This window comes from Phaenicophaeus curvirostris, chromosome 9 (genome assembly GCF_032191515.1).
Source record: "Phaenicophaeus curvirostris isolate KB17595 chromosome 9, BPBGC_Pcur_1.0, whole genome shotgun sequence".
Taxonomy (NCBI): Eukaryota; Metazoa; Chordata; class Aves; order Cuculiformes; family Cuculidae; genus Phaenicophaeus; species Phaenicophaeus curvirostris.
The window spans coordinates 726,159-746,679 of NC_091400.1; the positions used below are offsets into that span (position 1 = coordinate 726,159).

A 20,521-nucleotide genomic window follows, 5' to 3' on the forward strand; every position below is an offset into this window, starting at 1 on the left:
TCACAACACGGGGAAACAGTGGATTTCTGCAGCTGAAGCTCTGGGGTTTGTTTCCCATTCTTTGCCTAATTCTTTCTAACACCACCTTTGGCTTTCTGACTGCTGCTGACTGCTGAGCTGCAGCTTTCGTGGAAACATCCTCAGAACTACTGAAATCTCTTCTTCCTGGATTGCAATGACCCTTTTTTACCCCATGTAGCACTGCTTGTACTTACCAACACTAAATTGCCTTTTAACCAACAATATCATGAGCTCGTCCTTCAAGATTTTTGCAGTCAGCTCCTAAGTAATTTCATGATCAGCTAAGTTAGTTGTATCACTAACACCCTCTTCTGCAGATCCTGGGTTGAACAGCACAGACCTTAGAAACTATCTGTCAAGAATCCTTGCTAGTAAAATCATGTTTGGTTTTGGATATGAAGTTTTAACAGAGGCTGCATCATTTTAAACTGTGGGCTCATTTGCACCTATTGGCTTTCAATCTCCTATTTTGAAAACTTTGCTGTAACAATTTTAATTTCAAGTGCCAGAAATCAAGGATTATTGTTAATGCCCACAAATGCCAAAGCATCCATCCTTAAATGGCTCCAATCTGACAAAAAATAAGCTTACAGCCTACGTCAGACACACATCAAATAACAAGAAAGGCTGTTAATATAATTATCATCTTATTGCTATTTTGGGAGGCACAGTAGGTTTTGACAGAGCTCGTAGTAATAGGATCTCTTATGACATAATTTACGAGCACGTCTGTCTTGAACAATTTTCCACATGGGAAATTAATCACATTCTGCCTAATGGGAGGAAAAGTATCCCTTTGCAGTTTGAATTGGATTTGCCATGGTCAATTAGATGTGGGATTCTTCTTTATCCGTACTCATAATCTGAGGCGCAGTGCTGCTGTCCAAAAATCACTGTGTTAGACTCCAAAGATGGAGCTATTCTGCTGACGGGTGATACTTTTATGCGATGCCCACAATGAAACAAGTCAAACACATCAGCCTGGCCCAGCTAAAAAATTGGACTGTGGCATATGACAGGTATTGTAGACAATTACTGCAGAAAATGCCTCCCAGTAAATTTCAGTTGCAACTTCTGTGTAGTCCAAGCGTACTCTGGTGTTACTTCCATGAAAAAGAAATACTCAGGCCAGATTTAGGAAGCAGACAACACATCTCTCCCCACCAGCAGACGCACACAGATCTCCTGAAGCTGGGCCAGGATGAAATGACCGACCTGGCTTTGCCCAGGACCACGCTTGGCCATCATTTCACAGCCCCACGTTCTGATTTGAAAGTGCTAAACAGGTTCATGGGTCGCACAACTACCTAAAAACTTCGATGGTCCCTTTCATATCCCTCTGACATGTACCTGTATCTCAGTAGTACAGCAGGAGTGAATATAACCAGGGCAATGGGTTGTATACATGAAATCACAGCTCCAGTTCGTACATGACTGCAAGACCTCTCAGGAGAGCCACTGCCCATCCGAAGATGCACCACCAGGCATCAGGTCCCTGAAGACGTGACTGGATGCTGAAGGTCACTAAACACTAGGGACATGCTGCAGTTCTGAATGGACAAGGTATCGATGGCAGCTCAAGGACTCGCAGGTCTCACTCAGGTATACAGCGCAGGTAAACTCCTGCAAGAGACCATAAGGAACTGAAGGTTTCCCATGTGCCAGGCTAATGGCTCATCTGGAGGCTGGCTGCTCTTTACATCTCCACAGGCTCTCAAGAATGAAACGTTGAGAAATTGAGGCTGGCCTTCCCTAAAGTTTTTACTAAGATAATTTGCCAAATTTCAGTTCAGGTTTAGATTTTGATCCCTTCCTCTCTCCTCATCAAATACTCAGCGTGCAGAGCAAATGTCCTGGTGCCTTTTCATCTCCACTGTGTATCTCGGAGACATATTTCTGCTCGGATAATCCCAATTTTGTTTTCAGTTCCAGTGGAAAGAGGGCAAGAAAGACTCAGAAAGGGTGAAGGAAAACACACCAGAAAGCTAACACCAAAGGTAAAGAAGGTGTTTGCAGGTAGCAGGAAAGAAAGCCAAAAAGATCTGTGTCTTAGGGATCCCGTGACTTTGAAATTAAGAAGCAGAACACGATGTCATTAAATGTTTCTTCACGGCTGAAAGGCTAAAAGAGAACAGGATGGCTTTAAGTAAAAAGGAGTAATCGTATGACTGGAAACTATGAGTGCCCCTAGCCAAGCACCCAGAGGAACTGAGTAACGCTCATTAGTCAGTGCCTTTATTGGTACTTGGGACTTTAGACTGCTGAGCAAGATTAGACCAAAAAGATATTCTAGGCATGCTGCTCTATTTATGTTTGGATGGAATTCAACCTCACCCCGCACAATATTTTTCTGTGCTGATTTGAGCAGAGTGAGCCCTCAGTTTTCTCCTGGGCAGTGAAAGACTGGGATCCTTCTAGGGACCAGCACCCGTGCAAAGCAAAATCCAGGTCATACCTCAAAACTACCTGACTGCAAGAAATACACAGCATTAAAGGCCGTGTATTCAGCAGCTGCACTTTTTCAGTAAATCTGCCTTAGCACACACTCAAATAATGACCATTTGCAATGATTTTGCTCTCCAAGGTGAGCCTGACACAATGAGGAAGGGATGCAGCGTGAAGACCAACAGGAGGCAAAGGGGATGAGCCTAATCACTCATTACAAGACCTGATCCAGAGTGCAGGGGAATTAAAAGGAGTTTTTTTCCATTCACTTACTGCTGCTATGTCAAGACTTAGCTCACACACACATCTTGAGTGTGTGCACTTTCCAGTCTTATTTTCCCTTCTTTGAAAGGAGAGCCACCTGAATATCAAGCAGATCCTTAAACCACTCTGAGTCAATACCCAAATCTTGTTTCAACTACCTTCTTTTTCATATTATTTACCCAGAAAAAGTACTACATGAATCTCTTCCTCACATGTTTCTTTTGTGGTTCAGCAGGTGGGGATTTTTTATTTATTTTTCTTTGGATGACAATGTTTTGACTGTTGTTTACTTTAAGTGACATTTTATTCATTTTTGTTCATGTGCCAAGAGGGCAAGACAGGTGCATTTCAGATACTGCACTGGAGTTTAATTAAATAACTATTACTTGAAAAAGAGGGCACCAAAAAGACCCTTTTGAAAATAGTCACAAAACAAAGAATCTAACTTATTTCTGATATATTTGAAGGCACACAGAATGTTTTGTTTTTAATAACAAGCAGATCAATACCCTGCCATGAAGTCTTCAGACAGCTCAGCTGCCTGGGAGCGATTCAGGAGGGTCATTTCTGAGTCAGCTCAACAGGTCAGGTTGCTTTAGATCATCTTATAGTGCCCCGGGAAACCTGCATTAGCAAGAAACCACAGAATAAGCCCAAAGCCCCTGAGGAACCTCAGAAAAGAAAAGAAAAATTCTTTCTTGGCCCTTTCTAGGCTTTACAATAGGAAAACACTGCAGAAAGTGAAACACACATTTCTGAATGAGAAAAGCCATTAATGAGAGCAGAGTCTGGCCCTGGGACTAGCACGGATCAGAACCAAACTGAGTGACATCAGAGCTGATCTCTCATTACTGTGAGTGAGAATCCAGCCTGGCTACACCACAAGATTAGAAACACATGCCGCACCAGTAAACCTTTGCAGGAGAGCAAACCATTGTAGGCTATAGATGAGAGAAGAGGAGGAGGGGAGGACACAACAGTCCCCCCATCATGTGCTGGCACAGAGATGGATCCAAAGAACTTCAGAAAATGTCACAAATACCTGTGCTGCCTACCCTCCAGCACCACCAGCACCTACAAGTGGTTCATGAGGCTGAAGAATCCAAGAGAAGCTGCATCCTTGTATGGAAACAAGCAACATGCAAGAACGACAAAGGCAAAAGACAGCAGTTAATGAGTCCAAAGAGGATTATCCTTTCTCCCCAAGGACCCACAGGTAAATACAGGTTTTCCTGCGAGCCTACTGAGGCTTTTGACACTCAGGGCAATAGCTTTCCTTCCATTGTATTAAAACAGCCAACCGATTTGAAACAGAAGTCAAATTTCCAAACACACACACAAACACACACCAGGAACACACTGACGCTTCAGAAAACAGGAGCTGGGGTCAGATGACACTTGGGCTCTTCTGAAAATTTCCTGCTGGAGGCTTTCACGTTGTAAAACTATCCTGAAATAATTTGAAGACTCCAGGCGGAAAAGCCAGCTGCTTCCCTAGGTCAGCCCGAGACCTGCTCTTGAGATACTTCACTTGCTTGCCCAAAATAAGCACATTCTTGGGAAGGAGGCTTTTGCTGCCTTCCCCAGGACGCAGAAAAAGCCCCATTTGTGATCCCCATATGCCAATGGGAGGTTCCTACACCCTGTCCGCCCCAGCTTCTGTTTGTGTGAAGCTGTTTTACAAGCCCAAGAGCGCTGCTTTGAAGGAGGACAAAACGGGAGTGAGAGGCTGTAAATCAGCAGGGAAGAGCAGTCGTTCACTCTCCCCAGTGCTCACACAGCCCTACGCCCACACTCTTTTAGCGTGGCACCAGCATCAAGAAAAACTCTGCCTTGGGCAGCCTAATCTAATCCAGCTTCTTGGGGGGAAGAGATGGGCACTGCCAGGAGGAGGGACTGGGCTCCTGCTAACTCCCCCTCCTTTGCACCATACTGCAAACCCACAGATCACCCTGTGCTACCCATCAACAGCCTCAGGCCTTCGATGCACCCATCATCTTCCCGTCCTCTGAGGATGCAGCAGTGAACCATCCTCTCTCAGTTTTCCTATTGCACACGGCAGCAGCCAAGAAAGTTTTTTCCTTTGCAAAGAAATTATTTCACCATAATGTAGTAATTTTACTCCCTGGTAATTAAAAAGCTTAAGCTCCAACTTACAGTTCCAAGCATTTGCTCAGAAGGAAGAAAAACTAACAAAAACATTCATAGCCATCACCAGAACCACCCCTGCGAAAGGCCTAATTCCCTATATTGCTTTAATTAAAAGTGGATGAACAGCAGTCTCCCAGCCTAGAAAAGCTTTAAGAGAAATGAAGTCAATCCATAGGCTTATGAAAATAAAAACAGGAGAAGGGAAACAAATAGAAAAATCCTGCCAGTTTTAGGGCTTACCAGAAGATTATAACATCTGGACTCTCTTTTCAAGGGGAGGTGAACTGGGGAATGGATGGTGTGGAGAGGACACAACCACCTCTTGGAGCGAGAATTGGACATAGAGAGCTGGCGATGGAAGAAGAGGAGCAGAAACCCTCAGAGAGAGCTAACAGCCTTGGCCACACCTTTTTGTCTCCATGGCTGCTCGGAAGAACACTCCTATCTGGTGACACCGCAGAAGAATGGATCTGGTTTAATAGCAAAAAGAAAGAAAAAAGCGGGGGAGCCAGGGGAGAAAATCCTAACAGAGCATGAGTATAGCTGATCTCCAGTGAAACAGAAAACTCTGTGAGGAAAAATCTAACCCATCAGAGCAAAGTAGTTATCATCACTGTTAGAGCAAGAGACCACTCTGTTCCAGAGGACACCTGCAAACAGATGTGAGCACGGAGACACAATAATAAAGGCACCAGTCAGGCACAGGTAAATACAGAAGGACTTCAGCGCTTCAGTATTTGAGCGCTACACAATATTTTATAGATTTACTCTTTTAGCACCGTGGCAATTCTAGTTTATCCTTGTAAAGCACTTCCAGCACCAGGGAAAACTAGGGCTGGGTCTGGGGTGGAATTAATGATGAAACACGAGCTTAACTGATGATTGCCAAGATCACACCTTACGGTTGGGAGACGGAGAGAAACTGAAATAGATGCCCACGTGGGATGTCATCTCCGGGGCTTCACAGAAGCAATGTTGACACACGCCCAGCATGCACATGCTGAAAGAACCAAACTTGACTGTTGTTCCATTTGGGCCAGAGAAAATTAAAACCTTGTGAAAGTCGCTTTGCTTAGAAAGCAAGCAAATTCACTTTGCTTAGCTTTATTATGTCTTAGCCTTCTTATCAGTTTGATTTCATTCTTAAGTCATTTTAAACCCTACTGTCATATAATCTGGCAGCTACAGTCACGGGCTTTATACAGAAAAACATGGGGAAAGGGTTTTCAAAAGCACTCAGGTGCACGGTGACTGCTCCTGCTGAAGTCAACAGTAAATCCAGTGATACCGCTGGGAGCAGAGGTCAAGGCTGAGTAAGCTCGATGCTACAGAAACTTATGGGTGGGATTTTCAATCTCTTCAAAAACGATTACTAATAACAAAGTATATTAAAAATAAAAAGCTAAGTTGTGACCCTGAAAATATTTACATTTGTGCCTAGCTCGCAGCTTGTAAGTAATTATGAGGGGTCTGATTTCTCTCACTTTCTCTAATGTAAGCCAGAAATACAGGTCCAGATGCATGTGGAAAGCATCATCTAACGGAGAGTGTCAGCTACAGTGATTTTGATGGAATTACACATGCTCTGTTTGTGCTTTTGAGCACAGGCATGCACACAGCAAGACTCTTTAGAAACACCAGGATCTTCCTAAACCCACAGTCACTGACAGGTAAATATATTAATGTGAGACAGGACTTTTCTGACTGTGATGGTGCAGGCTATCTGCAGAAGCAGCATTAAAATCCATTCACTTCTAATCGACCATAGTAAAACTTGGGTGAGAAAATGAGGGCTAGTTAAGAGAAACCGTGAGGGGAAAAGAAGTGTTTTATTTTGTGCGGCTCTTACACTATGACATGAATTAACCTAACTTCAAACGATGAAACATCATCATTACAAAGCCTCGCGGCCAGGCTATTACGCAAACCCAACTGAAATAATATTATAGGTACAGGATTATTCTAGTTCCCTATTAATCTCAAGAGGAAGAGGGATGTGACTTATCTTCTCATCCTGACAAATCATCTCAAGACGCTGCTGAATCACACGTGCTTGCAGCTTAAGAGGAAATAAGTAAAAATGTTCACCTTTTATTACTAAGTTTGAGGATTCATTAGCAAGAATGTAAAACTAGACCTTATTTAAATCCCCTTATTGTTCACAACATAAATCCTTAGATTGTGTAGTTATTCTGGAATGGAGAAAGAAAAGAGCTAGAGGTCACCTCCCCAGCTATTTGTGTCCAGGCAGTTTCACTCCCAGATTCCAGCACAATACATCAGTCTTCACTGCAAATGCTTCAGGGGAAATGTTTTACTTGCATAAAGACTGCAACTGTTCCCACTGCACTTAAGTCATAAAACTATTGCAATTGAACCAAAACTTGGTAACAGCTTAATGGCATAAAGCAATATTTGGACAAAATTGAACCCAATCATATCACTCAAGTTCTTTTCCAAGTTAAAAGGCTTTTATTTATAGTCTTTACTTACACCCAGGAGACACTGACATATTTTAACTAACCTGCCTTCCTTGTCTTCTTAACCTTTGTCCCTTTCCAAAAAAAAAAAAAGATGGCATCTGACCATGGAATGGGGTTTGATTTCCAGCAGCAGAATTAACTCACAACACAAATCCCTTGTGTTTATTCACTGAGTGATGGTGCATGTCCTGGGGAGTGAGCTTAGCCAATACTTCCTTGATGAATGGGGTGGAGAGGAACAGCCTAGATGTGCCTCTGTTACCGCATCAACCACTTGCATGAAACAAACCTGTGAATCCCACTCATTCTAACTCTTCTGGTTTCATAGACGTCATCAGAAGAGCAGAACATGCTGAGACCAGCCAGTGGATTGGTGTCACTATTACTGGAACTCACCGAGTCTCCTTACATACAGATCACCAAGTGTTGACACAACTATCCCAGACTGCTTATTGCTGAAACGCGGCGTAGAAGGTGAAATCCTGGCTACAACCACAGACTAATTGGACCTCAGGCAAAGCACACCACACCCTTCCTCCACCTGCTGAGTACACACTGGGACTTCCAAGCTGCTCTGGTGGTCAGATACTATGTCGAACATACACAGCATCTGCGTGGCACTGCAGCAGCCACCCTGGCTGAGGAGGGCTAATGAAAGAACAACTGAGCAGCGCTTATAGGTCGGAGCATGTCAATTCACCTTCTCTTCGACAGAGCCGGAAAAATAACATTTTTGTCTAGGGTGAAGTAAAGAAATTGAAAATTGAGATTATATCAGGTTGGACGATGCCATAATAAAAAGAAAATCTTTTTCCCCAACGCTGAAGGTCTTTTCTTCACCTGCGTCTAAGGGTCTTTTTCAATCAGATCTAGCAAGTTCCTCCTCTGCATACAATACAGCTCACGTCTGGTCCAGACTTAGCTGGCAGTGGGCATACGATGTTGTGATGGCATCACGTGAGATGCTGCAGTCCCCAGATCCTGGACATCTCATCTGGCTGCAGCGGCACTACTCTAAAAAGCTTCATGCCTTCATTTCCCCAACCCTTCCCAAGGCTGTTCTCTGGGAAGGAGCAGGGATATACATCACTAGCAGGGGTATCTCACCAGCTTGGCTTTGTTAGAGCAAGACCAAGAAGATGGAAGAGGGACCCAGGCAGGTGGTTAAAGCCAGTTCATGGTGGTCCAGCAGCACATCCCTGGCTGTGGGATGCAGCAGGGACCAGGGGGCCAAGCAGGGCAATATCACACCCCAGCAGAGCAGCTTTTGCTTGACAGAGAACATGCTCCTTCCAGCTGCAGGCAGCTCACTGTTGGCTACCCTGTCCCCTGTCACCACATACCAGAGCCAGTAGCAAGCAACCCCTTCTCCTCCCAGCCCCTGGAAGAAGGGGTTGGCTGGAACATTGTGCAAAAGTAAATATTTACATAGCCAGGGCCTTCCTTCCCCTGCCCTGTATTTTCTCCCCATTCTTAATGTCACAGATCAGTTGTTTTCATAATTGTGCAGGAAATAAGTTCCCTGCTGGCTGGCAGCTTAACAGCTGCGTGTGCTGGGTCTGCTGTGCCTGCACGGCTCATCTCTGCTGCTGCACCTACCTGGGATCTTCAGAGGATGGATTTTGTTAGAGGGAGGATGGGACAGACAGAGACATGGGCACAGAGCTGCATGGCTATGACAGTCCTTCTCACAGCAACAGCTTGGAGGAACCCCTGTTCCCTGGTCCACACATCAGATCAGGATCCCAGGAGACCAAACACTCTGTTTATGCCACTTTATAGCAAACATCCAAACCAGTCTAACACAGCTTCCTGCCTGCGCGCAGCAGCAAGCGCGCTCAGGAAATTCAGGCATATTTCAAGCCTGCAACTTTTTCTTTGTTCTTCAGACAAAGCCTCATTCACTGGAGATATTGCTAAAAGGGTTATTATCTATAGGAGACTTCTCTTCCCAAGAGGAAATCTGCTAAACACACAATTCTGCATTTGCTCCGCGGTGTAGGAGCCAGGATTAGGCCAGGAGTATTTTCCCTTCTGCTGTCCACCTCCAATGAATTAAATAGCTCAGCAGTGATGACACCGCTTAGTGGGAAGAGGCACAAATGCCTTTATTCTCTACTCTGGTCCAATGGCTTTATTGTTTGCCCAAGAAGGTACCAAGTCATCCTGCATTTGGTGGGAAGAGTTGGAAGGATTTGGTGGGAATTGCACCTTTCACCCCAACGGTGCACACAGTGCAAAACTGAAGTGTGCCCACCAGCCCAAACACCTGCAATAAAACCCCATCAAGGGCCAAACCAGACTGCAAATCATAGAATCATAGAATAACCAGGTTGGAAGAGACCCACTGGATCATCGAGTCCAACCATTCCCATCAATCACTAACCCACGTCCCTCAGCACCTCGTCCACCCGTGCCTTAAACCCCTCCAGGGAAGGTGACTCAACCCCCTCCCTGGGCAGCCTCTGCCAGGGACCAATAACCCTTTCTGTGAAGAATTTTTTCCTAATGTAAATGTTTCGCTTATTCTGGATCAGCCCTGTTCTGTTCAGAGTCCTGAAAACGAGAAGGAACCCGCAAGACTGAACTTGTTGATGCTTAGGATTTAAAAGCAAAAGGAATATAATTTTCTCTTCTTTATTTAAAAGAGGCAAAACTCTGATAGAAAATGACATGGTGGAAGTGCTTAACTTCAGACCCAAGGAAATCTGAGAGCAAACATTAACTACCTCCATCCTGAGTACAAGCCCGAGGCCTGTATTAGAAACTCCATGAATGGGAGAACCTCAAGAGGATTGAATTCCCCACTTCGAGGACTTTCTTTCTTTTCCTCATCTACCTGCGTTTGGTTTCCTCTTTCTAATTCCCATGATATTTCCCTCCATCCACTTCAGCTTTCCCATTAAATAGGGCTACAACTCAAAAAAAATCCATCACAGGGGGGCAAACGCTGTCACGGGTTATTTCATTATAGGGGAAATAGATTCAGTTTGGCAAATCTCTGCCCATGCTATCGCCTCACTCTGCTCCTGAGTATAAAGATCCCCTTATGAGTAAGGACAAACACATTCATAAAAGCCTGAAAATAGCTCCATTGTGGAGCAGGGAAGTCTGCAAGCACACCACACTTGAGAACATCAGCACCCAAAAAGCTTAACAAATAGAGAAAATAAAGTAGGGGAAATCACTTGTGATCAAGGAGCAAATTTCCAGGTTCATTGTTTCCAGTTCTTGGGAAAAAAAAATAATCACAATGTATTTTAAGCACTCGAGGATATAAATAAATCAGCTGGTCCAGCCAAAAGGCAAAGTGGGCTCAAAACAGGTCAAACAGAGGTGTAGAATATTATTTAGCTATGAATCTCAGCTTTACCGTGCTCTCCTCTATTGCAAAGGCACCTTGAATCTGAATATAACAGATACAGAGAATCCAACAAAGACAAGCTCTTGTAGAGAAGCACCATCCAGAAGGAATATCTAGAGCCTGTGGGACTGCAAAGCCATCCAGGTCCCTGGCAAGTTTGACTCCCTTGTTAAAAAGCACTTTCATTATAGTGGCCGTTTGTGGGGGGAAAAGTCAGATTTCAACCCAGAGATGAAGACAAGCAAACCCTTATATAAAGCAACCCTCTCACCAGCCTGTGGCTTGAATGCAGAATGCTCTCAGACTTGCTACATACCACCCACTTTAGATTACAGACTTGCAGAGTTATTTTTAAAAAGTAATTATAGTAGTAGAGGGCACACTCTTCTAGAATGGCTGCCTGAGGAAACGACGAGCCCAATGCAGCTCCAACTGCTTTTCAAGTCTATAATTGTGTTTATTCATTGCCTTTAAAAACAAGAATCAAAATCCAACTAATTTCTGAGTAAAAAAAAGTCTCTGTGTTTCCCTAAGGAGTCCAGGCAGCTACACTGCACAGGAAACCTGCCCTAGCCTTTTCGGTCTAGCATCCAGCGCTGAAGGAAAACATAAAAAATCCCCATTGGCTCCAGCTTCAAGGAAACCCAACCAAAAACTCCTTTCCATTCTTTGTTTTCCCGTGAAACTGTGGCTTCATTATTACAACACTCTCATCAGGAGACTCAGATGGTCTAATAAGAGGCACATCATGTTTCTACATCTGCTGATTACTGCCCAGAGGTGGTTTCTGGTTGAGCAAAATACCAGCGCTTAATCTGCGCGAGAAGGAGCAGCTACGAGCCCTAGAAAAACATTCTGTAGACCATTGCTATGCTAGCCCCTCGTTTCAGCTGGTGGATTTTGGGTCTGCACACTGAGTAAGGACTCAGAAGAGATTGGAAGAGAGGGGAGAGGACCAGCATCGGGCACATGCCAGCATTGTTGTGTTCTTCCCCTTTTTCTTCCTTTTGTAATGAAATCAGGCCTGTGGCTCATGCCTTATAGATGCCCAAAGGCCTCCAGAAGGCATGACAAAGTCTGAGAAACAAGCTCAGCGTCCTGCACGCTGCGACACAGAGCTCGCTACAGCCCTTCCTCAGCAGGCGGCTCGGAGAGCCGGCAGCCTTTTCCGCAGCTTCAATAGGAAGCAGCCTAAGGGCATCCTATGACCTCACGCTCGAAGACTTCGTCTTTCAACTAGAAAAGACTGAAACCCTAAAAATATCACCATGAAGCCTGAAGCAAATAATACGCTTGCCTGCCCCCTCAAAATCATCAATCCTTCCGCTGCCTGGCCGAGGAACGGGCGCTTCCTCCCAGCAGCCCTCGCTTTCCCTTCAAGCCTGGAGTCGACAGGAAATCCATTCTCCTCTTGTGAGAGACAGGAGATGAATTTTCCGCAATAGGTCTCCTAGCAAGGCAGAAAATAGAAAGAAACAATAGAAACCACTTTCTCAAACAATGGATGCTGCTGAAGAGCAGCTCACCAGACGCTCAGCATCACCCAAGTCCTAAATAAGCTGGAGCGGAAACAAGCCAAGGACCCGCTAGCCGTCTTGCTAAAACACTATCCTGGCTCAAATATAAGTTCTAAACCTGGAGGCACTCTCCCATTTCAAACAACAGGCAGGAGAACTGAAAATATGTATATTAGAAAGAAATTATACTGCATTTTGGAGTGCCTTCCCAAAAGCTCTTCATAGATGACATGCTGCAGTGCCATAGCTCACCTCTCCACCCTGGCAGCTCCACTGAGGTGAGGACAGGGGACTGCTATGCTGATTTACCGCAGATGGATGGAAGGGGTGGGTGCAGAACCCCTCTTTTGCCATCTGAGGAAGTTTACTGCCTCATATTCCAGAAAGCACAGCAGAATATCTTGCCTATTTGTGCCTATCATGCCTTCCAAACTACCCCTGCACACTAAAGGAATGCTATTTATGATATTATAATTAATATTTTAATCTAAAAACTAAGATATAACTGGGTCTAATATAGAATTTTATCTGATCTCTCCCTTTTTTTTTTGCCTTTAAGCTACTTTTTGGCTGGCTCTGAATTAATGCAACGCTGTTCATTTCTGCGTAGGTCAGGAATTCAAAATTACTCCAAGGAAAAGTTAAAATCACTTACACCTTATTGCCCTGTGCTGCTGGAGAGGATGGGAAACAAAAATGGGAAACAAGTCTGAAAGTAAACGTAAAATAAAATCCAGATAAAAATTAGGACAGGGATTGTATTTCCCTTTAAATGCCAGCTAGCACCCACCTCTCCAAAGAAGAAAACAGACTACAATAAGAACATCTCTGAGGTTTCTAAGGGTCCTCCTCAGCCAGTGCTGTCCCAGCTGCCTCCAGGGTGGGGAGAATGAACATTGAAAATGCCTCACGTGCACTGAGTACTGCTGAAATGCAGCGTCTTTGACAAAATTACACATGGCCACATCCTAATTTTCCTGATCGTGGTCTCGACTGACACAGGTGGAACACGAATGGATGGATCTGAAGGTCACCGTCGTGCTGGTTGTCAGGATGAGCCCATCATCTCTGCTTCAGCGCAAGAATAACCACCCAAGATCTCTGACCAAAACGCCGTTTCTCCTCCAGCCCAGAGCAAAACAACAGGAGTAAAGCTGGTATGTACACAACTGAGAGTGGAAAAAACCTGCTTCCATCACCATAGATAAAATCCTGCTGTTGCAAGCCTGCTCGAGCCTTTCTCCTCAGCTTTCTCTGCCCCAAAGACAGCATTGGAAAGGGGAGGGGGGAAAAATAAAACCCAACACACCAAACCGAAAGCGAAAAGCAGACACATCCACCTGGAATGCAGTTCATCGGCAGAAGATCTTCTCCACTGTAGCCCGCAAGTGGCAGAGGAGGAAGCAAGGAAGGTTCCAGCCAGCACCAGGTTATTCCTTGTCCTCCTGCATTGTGCAAAATGGGGAGGCTCCCGCCTGCCAGCACCCCTCACCAGCCCCAGGTGTCTGGGCGGCGCTGGGGTGTCCTCCACCGCCCTCCGACCGCACCTCTCCCTTCCCACAGCCCTCCTGACTCACATACAGCTCCCACTTCGCTTGGGGAACAGCCCTCAGCAAACCTCGAGGAGAGGCTGAGGCTCCCCAGGGAACCGGGAGCCTCGCCCAGAAATTAATTTAGGCAGGTGAAGCCTTCCTGGCGCTGAGTAGCTCACTTTGCTTCCCACCCACCATCACTGCTACGAGCCACAGCTGAAGCTCAGGAGCCGAAAAACAAGGCCAAATCTGTACTACCTGCAGGGACCTTCCTACTGTTTCTCCTTAAAACACCTCAGCAAACACGTTGTGTGTTCCCACTGCCTTGGAGCCAAGGAAGGAGAAAGCCCCAGAGACCCCTTTGAGATGGTGCTGGGGTGTTTCTCTTCTCAGAAGGAAATGGCAAAAATGGAAAATCAGGGCATGGAAGGACAAGACAACAGCTAGCGATATCTCATCCAACATGCTGACATCCCTCCTGGTGTCCCAGGATGCAGCCACCAAGCTCCACTGGTGGCATACGCCCCAAAAATCCTGCGGCCTCAGTCTAATCAAGGGAGAAGGAAATTTTAAGTGGGAAAGAAAGGAAGAGAGAAGATGCCTCTCTGGCAGAGGCTCCCATGTGCTGGACGCAGGGACTGGAGTCAGGCTAGGATATTGTTTCTGCAGCTGCCTGCCCCAGCTGGTAGGGGTGCTGACCTCCCTGCTGCCCCGGGATAGGGCTCAGCTTCCCAAGGGAAGGAAAACTAGGATACTAGTGTATCTTGGAGCTGGATGTCTCCCTCTCCAGGCACCATGGAAGCTGCAGAGCAGGCACCCCATGAGGATCTTCTGCTTTCCGCACAGCTTATGCAAGAATCACCAATTTTTTTCAACAAGCCTCAGAAGTGGTTTGCAGTCCAGGCAGGGACTGAGCTGGAATCTGAGCAGAAATGCAAGAGGCTGCTATCATCAATGCCCAGACCTTCGTGCCATGGAAAGCCCAAGCCTCTCTCCGTGGCAGGGCTCTGTAGACCATCAGCCAGCATGATGGGATGATTTCATGCCGAGCAGCGTGCACTCCCCCAGGCCATGCTTTGGACGACATGGTGGAGCAAGAGGAGCTGGTAACCCTCCAACTTCAGCTTTGTCTCCAGATGACTCTTCCACTTAGTGCCAAGAGAAACGAGAAACAATGCAAGCCCTGGAGCCTTGAGTCAACCACTGCAAAACCGTTAATCTAAGGGTTGCATCGCCCTATCTCTGCCATGTGCATTCGCCGCTGTGTTCTCCAGCAGATCAACAGACCCCTCTTCTCCTTCCTTCATTAACTTCCTCAGCATCCCTGAAATAAATGAGCCCAAGTCCATAAACTCTTCTCTCTGCTGACACAGTGGGAGGAAGTAAAGCTTTGAGTCCACAGTTGAAAGACTCTTCTTCAGATATCTTCTTCTTCCTCAGATATATTCTTCTTCTCCTCTTCTTCAGAGGAGAGCAACAAAGCTGGTGAGGGGGCTGGAGAGCAGGTCTTACGAGGAGCGGCTGAGAGAGCTGGGGTTGTTTAACCTGCAGAAGAGGAGGCTGAGGGGAGACCTCATTGCTCTCTCCAACTCCCTGAAAGGAGGACAAGAGGGAATGGCCTCAAGCTCCGCCAGGGGAGGTTTAGACTGGACATTAGGAAAAAATTCTTCACAGAAAGGGTCATTGGGCACTGGCAGAGGCTGCCCAGGGAGGGGGTTGAGTCACCTTCCCTGGAGGGGTTTAAGGGACGGGTGGACGAGGTGCTGAGGGACACGGTTTAGTGATTGATAGGAATGGTTGGACTTGATGATCTGGTGGGTCTTTTCCAACCTGGTGATTCTATGATTCTATGAATCTTCCTTTCTAGCCCTTTACTGCGGCAGGAGATTCAGGTACCACCGTCCCACACTTCTGCCTATCTGCATGGGCTTCTGCAGCTCCATCAGGCTGTGGGTGACTTCTCAGCCAGTCCATGGCAAAGTGGCCTGCAAAGGTAGTTTCTCAGCTCCTGGGCTCGGATCGTGCCTGTATTCCAGGAGAGCATCACAGCATTGCTGACAAGCGGGAGTCACGGGCTGGCAAGCACCAACTTTCTAAACCAGACTTGACAGAGGGAAAATGCAAGCAGCATGGGCAAACCCCACGCGCTCAGAACCCAGCACGCAGAGTCACTCCAGCTTGGCTGAATTAGGCCCATAATAAGCAAGCAAGATCATAACATCTTGAAAGTACAAACATCTGCCCTGCTGTGTTTTAATTAAGACAGTTTACAGCCTAGGTATTCGTTTCAGTAACCCACAGCGCTGGCTGCAGAAATGCCATGCGCATTCTAATTACAGCAGCTAGTTTATTTAACAGAGTTTAAGATTGTTTGACACGTAGCTGAGTCACCTTGTTCCCGGGAAAAGCAACAAGAGCTTTTGAGCAGTTCAGCAAGAAAGAGGCAGAGATTTGATATCAAAAGTAGAATGTACGTCATAGAAATTTTAAATTAAGTACAGCTGAGGTCTATTCTATTCCAGCAGCTCCCTTTTCACGACACTAAGTCAACCCAAATGTTCTCTAGATAACTCTTCCCCTCAAGGACATGCAGCAGTACCATCTCTCTCATGTTCTTGGAGGGTGGGAAGTGTTGTAATCAACATGTGGGATCCCCCACAAATATCACCCACCCCTACATCAGGACATCCACCACTAAGAACTGCACACACGCTGACCATCAGTTACCTGCATTCAGGCAATGTTTTTCTAGGATAAAGTCAAAGAAATGGGCCAATGATGGTCAATTCAGGAAGAACAACAGCTAACTGCAGACAGATATTTTCCTGCACCACCTCACCTAAAGCCATTTGCATTCCTGTATGATGTTTTTCATGTATCTCAGAATGCTTTCCACCAAGAAAGGCAGGCCAGAAATAGCCATCCTCATTGTACCAAGGTTTCACAAATTGACTTGCCTACAAGTTTGTAGGCAGCTGAGCTAGAAAGAGACCACACTTGGACTCTTCTCCTTCTCCCAGGTTGGAAATGGAGGGCAACACCCCCTCCTCCTGGCTGTAGAAGGTCTGGATGTGGCACAAAGCACTGCAGAGAGCAAGCCCTGATATTGGGGCAGATACCAGAAGGTCTATGGAGGCTGCCAGGTTGTCGTGTTGCCCTACTGCTGTTCCAATGCTTGCATCACATATTTGTGCCACTGGTTTCCAAGTCCCTGCTTCCCGCTAGCCTTGGAGCTGTGCTCACCACACGTCTGGAGCAGCTGCTCTGCCTGCAAACAGGGCCAGGGGCTGCAGTGTGCTCTGGGAGAGGACAAAGCCCTCCCATCCCAGCTTCTCTGTACAGATCTTCAGGAAGAATTGGGATCTCCTTTTTATTCTTAATGATAGAATGGACCTTTAAACAGGCTGAAAACACTCCATTTAACTTGACAGGCACTGGAGCCTGGACCAAGCCAAACTTTAAACCAACTGTAGCTGCTGCTGGAGGAAGCTGTATGGAAGTGTGTGCCGTTACTCTGAGGGGAGAATATCCATCATGTCCAGCCCCTCTCTGAAAGCTGTCAGAGAGATAGTGGATCAGGCTAAAGAGATGTTAACTTATTTGTTTGGCAAACATTGCAGAAATCCATGTTTGCACTTAACCTCCTTGCAGTTTCCTTTATATCTCAGTGGCAACTCTAATTATTCATTCCTTATTGTAGAGTAATAGTGTCTGCAGAGCCACGGCATCCACAGATGCAGAAGACAATGTGTCTGGTCTCTAGTGGCCTCCCAGTTGGTGGCCCAGTCTCAGGCTGTCTTGCTGCACCTCACAGCCCCCCAGAAGCCATCAAACCCCTTCGTGTGGCAGGAGACAAGCCAATCTGAACCTGAACAGCTGGTGCAAGATCTCCTGGGAGCACTGAACACCATGCCAGTTATTTTAGGAAGAGGTCTGGTATCATAAGGACGCATATATGAGCTCCCAGGGAAAAGGCATTTGTTAGGATCAGAGGCAAAAACTGCAGTCCCCAGCTGCTCTCACCCATCTTATTTAGGGCTTTCCCCACAGCAATACCTGGGAGAAAAGGGATGATTCTTTGCTTGGGGTCTTTCTGGCCTCCTTCAATAGGGAACTTGTCCAGAAGCTGCATCTGCAAAGGAAACAGAACAAACGTCTTAGGGGGAAAACATAGAATGTCTGTGCAGGGACCAGGGGATCTCTTGGTCTGTGTGTGGTTTAAAAGAGGATTAGCAAAGCAAAACAAGTGCAGGAATCCCTCTGCCTTGTTCCAGGGGAGCCTGTGCATTACAAGGTACAATCCAGGTCACTCCAAGAAAGGGAGGGCAGGTTTCTGGCAGCGCAGAGGAACTGGGATGGGGCCCAGGGAGACATCTGAGCCTGGCCCTGCCACCGTGCTAAAATTAGGCTCTCAGCCTTCATTACCAAACACACACCTCATCTCTAATCCACAGCCTGCCCGCATTGGTGGAGACACAGTTTGTACCTATCCCTGCGACAGACCACCTACCTGGCTAAAAATGCTGTTCAAGCAACCAGATTTAAGGTTATTTAATACAACACCCACTCTGCCTTCCTGCTGGCAAGGCACAGCCCGCTGTGCTGGAGCAGTAAGAGCACTCGTGCTTTCCCAGGGAGAGAGAGATGTGTTTTGGGGAATATCTTCCACTACAGTCCCTACTTAGAGGGCAGCAGCAGAGAAAGAACAGCAGAGAGCAGAGCATCCCACAGAACACTACCACCACTAATGGCCAGAAGGTACAGCTCACGGCAGGTGTACTCCCAGCCCATGAGGAGCACATGGACTACCTGAGTTTCAGTCACATCAGCTTAGATTTTGCCCCACCAGCTCCCAAATCCTGCCCACAACCATCCATTTCTAACCCACCCCCTAAGGGCTGATGAGGCTCAGGATGTTGTACCTCAGCCAGAAAGGAAAGAAGCACCTGCTCCAGCAGCACCTTCATGGATCTGCCTCAGAGAGGCTACTCCGAGCCCTGAAAACTGCTCAGGGAGTTTTCTCACTAAGAAAAAACTCTCACCTCTCCCATTCACCCTCTGTACACTTTTGCTACCATTCAGCCCATGGTGTTACCAAGATAAATACCTAAATCTTCACGTTCTATTTCATTTTCTCCCACACTTCAGATGTACAATGCAATGCTTTCTGTCCCCATCAATCCAACCCAGAAGCCCTGGCTGCCTTGGGCTGGGGAAACTCCAAAGCTTCTGCTAGCCCAGCGACTCGTTTCCAACAGACCCGGAGAGATGTCTTTCAACTCACCATCCATGGGCCCCAGAAGAAGGTAAGGAAGGCAAGCAAGCGGTCTTGTTACCTGACCTTGCAGGACCTCTATCTCCTCACCTGAGCTGCATCTATAGCTCAATACAAATATCTACAGCAAAAACTGCAGAGAGAGGTGGGGGTGTTATCAATCAGCAGTTAATCTCACCAGTGCTACAATAGCAAGAGTGTCCAACAGTGAGGGTGTGCCAGTTAACAGGTTTTGCTACTTCAACAGGTTTCCTTTAAAAAATATTTTTTTGCTAACATGGGGAAAAAACAGTCAGACTTTTTTTTTTACTGTTTTTGTTTTAAGCACACAGAATTCTCCTCTTCCACCACACATAACATCTCCAGCATTTTCACCATGTGGTGCAGCAAACCAAAGATCAAGAGGAAACTCGGGAGTAGAAGAAACATCTGTGCAGAGAAGTTAAAAGATCCCACATGTTTCCCCATCAGGGAGTCAGCCTGGTAAATAAATAGACCATAGCTTTGCGGATTGTTAGCAAAATCATTTTTCTGCCTACAGAGAGACGTTTTTTATTGAAAACGGGAAATTTTGTTTTCTTGTAGGTAGAGCTCTGGGTGTCTGAGGTCAGGCACGGGCAGGAGTTTTGTTCAAATAACAAAAAAAGGGGGGAGGAGGGAATCCCCACCGACTGACTCAAAGCTTCCCTGTTGCTACGCTTTTAGCCAGGAAGGTGATTCTCACTTTACTACACAGCGACTGATTCAAGCTGGAACTGATACAGTCAAGTTCCCATGGTTATTCTTGGAGTTAGATTAGCTGGGCTAATATAAGCCTTCTTAACCACATCAAGAGAGTCACAACGTGTATAACTTAGCACTATTTATCTAAAGGGTGGATATCAGCAAAATAGATACAATAAACTACAGCTGGAAGAGTTTGGCTAAACTTTCCTAAACTACATTTTCCACCCTGGCTCTTGCCTCTGCTGGGAGGGTCTGGATGGCAGGGAGCTGGAGGAGAGGCAGAGGCACTCGGGAGGCCACTGATGCAATTCATGGGGACACAGCCTGTGCTAACATAAAGTGCCTGGGAAGCACGGAAGATTTCTCATCTTCTGTGATATATGAGACAATATTTCAGTGGGGAACACGCACACGTTTGTGCAAAATTGAAGACAAAAAGTGAAGTTGCAGTTCCTCAAGAGGCCATACAAGGTTGGGCACTCCTGGAGGAGTGTGACAGTTCAAGCCCCTGACCCTAAAGGAGACTTGCCGCTGGCTTGTGGATTGGTCCCTCGACCAACAAGTTGTGACCAGCATTTGTGCTGAACTAGCAAGAGAGACAGGCTGGTGGTGGGCAGCTGTGCAGCAGGTTCTGGAGGAAACTACTGGCTGAATCTCAAGCATGACATGAGAAAGCCAACACACCTAAAAAGGATATGAGTAATGACACAACTTCAGCCCAGGAACTATGACTCTGCTTCTTC

General features: G+C 46.3%; 1 protein-coding gene across 3 annotated transcripts in view; it reads right to left on the reverse strand.

Annotated features, from left to right (window-relative positions):
- SH3PXD2A (SH3 and PX domains 2A) overlaps nt 1–20,521 on the reverse strand; it is a 244,838-nt gene that overhangs the window by 160,245 nt on the left and 64,072 nt on the right. For all 3 annotated transcript variants that reach the window (XM_069864088.1, XM_069864089.1, XM_069864087.1), the window contains exon 3: nt 17,834–17,909. In XM_069864088.1, the coding sequence (XP_069720189.1) occupies nt 17,834–17,909 (76 nt within the window). The remainder of the gene's footprint in view (nt 1–17,833; nt 17,910–20,521) is intronic.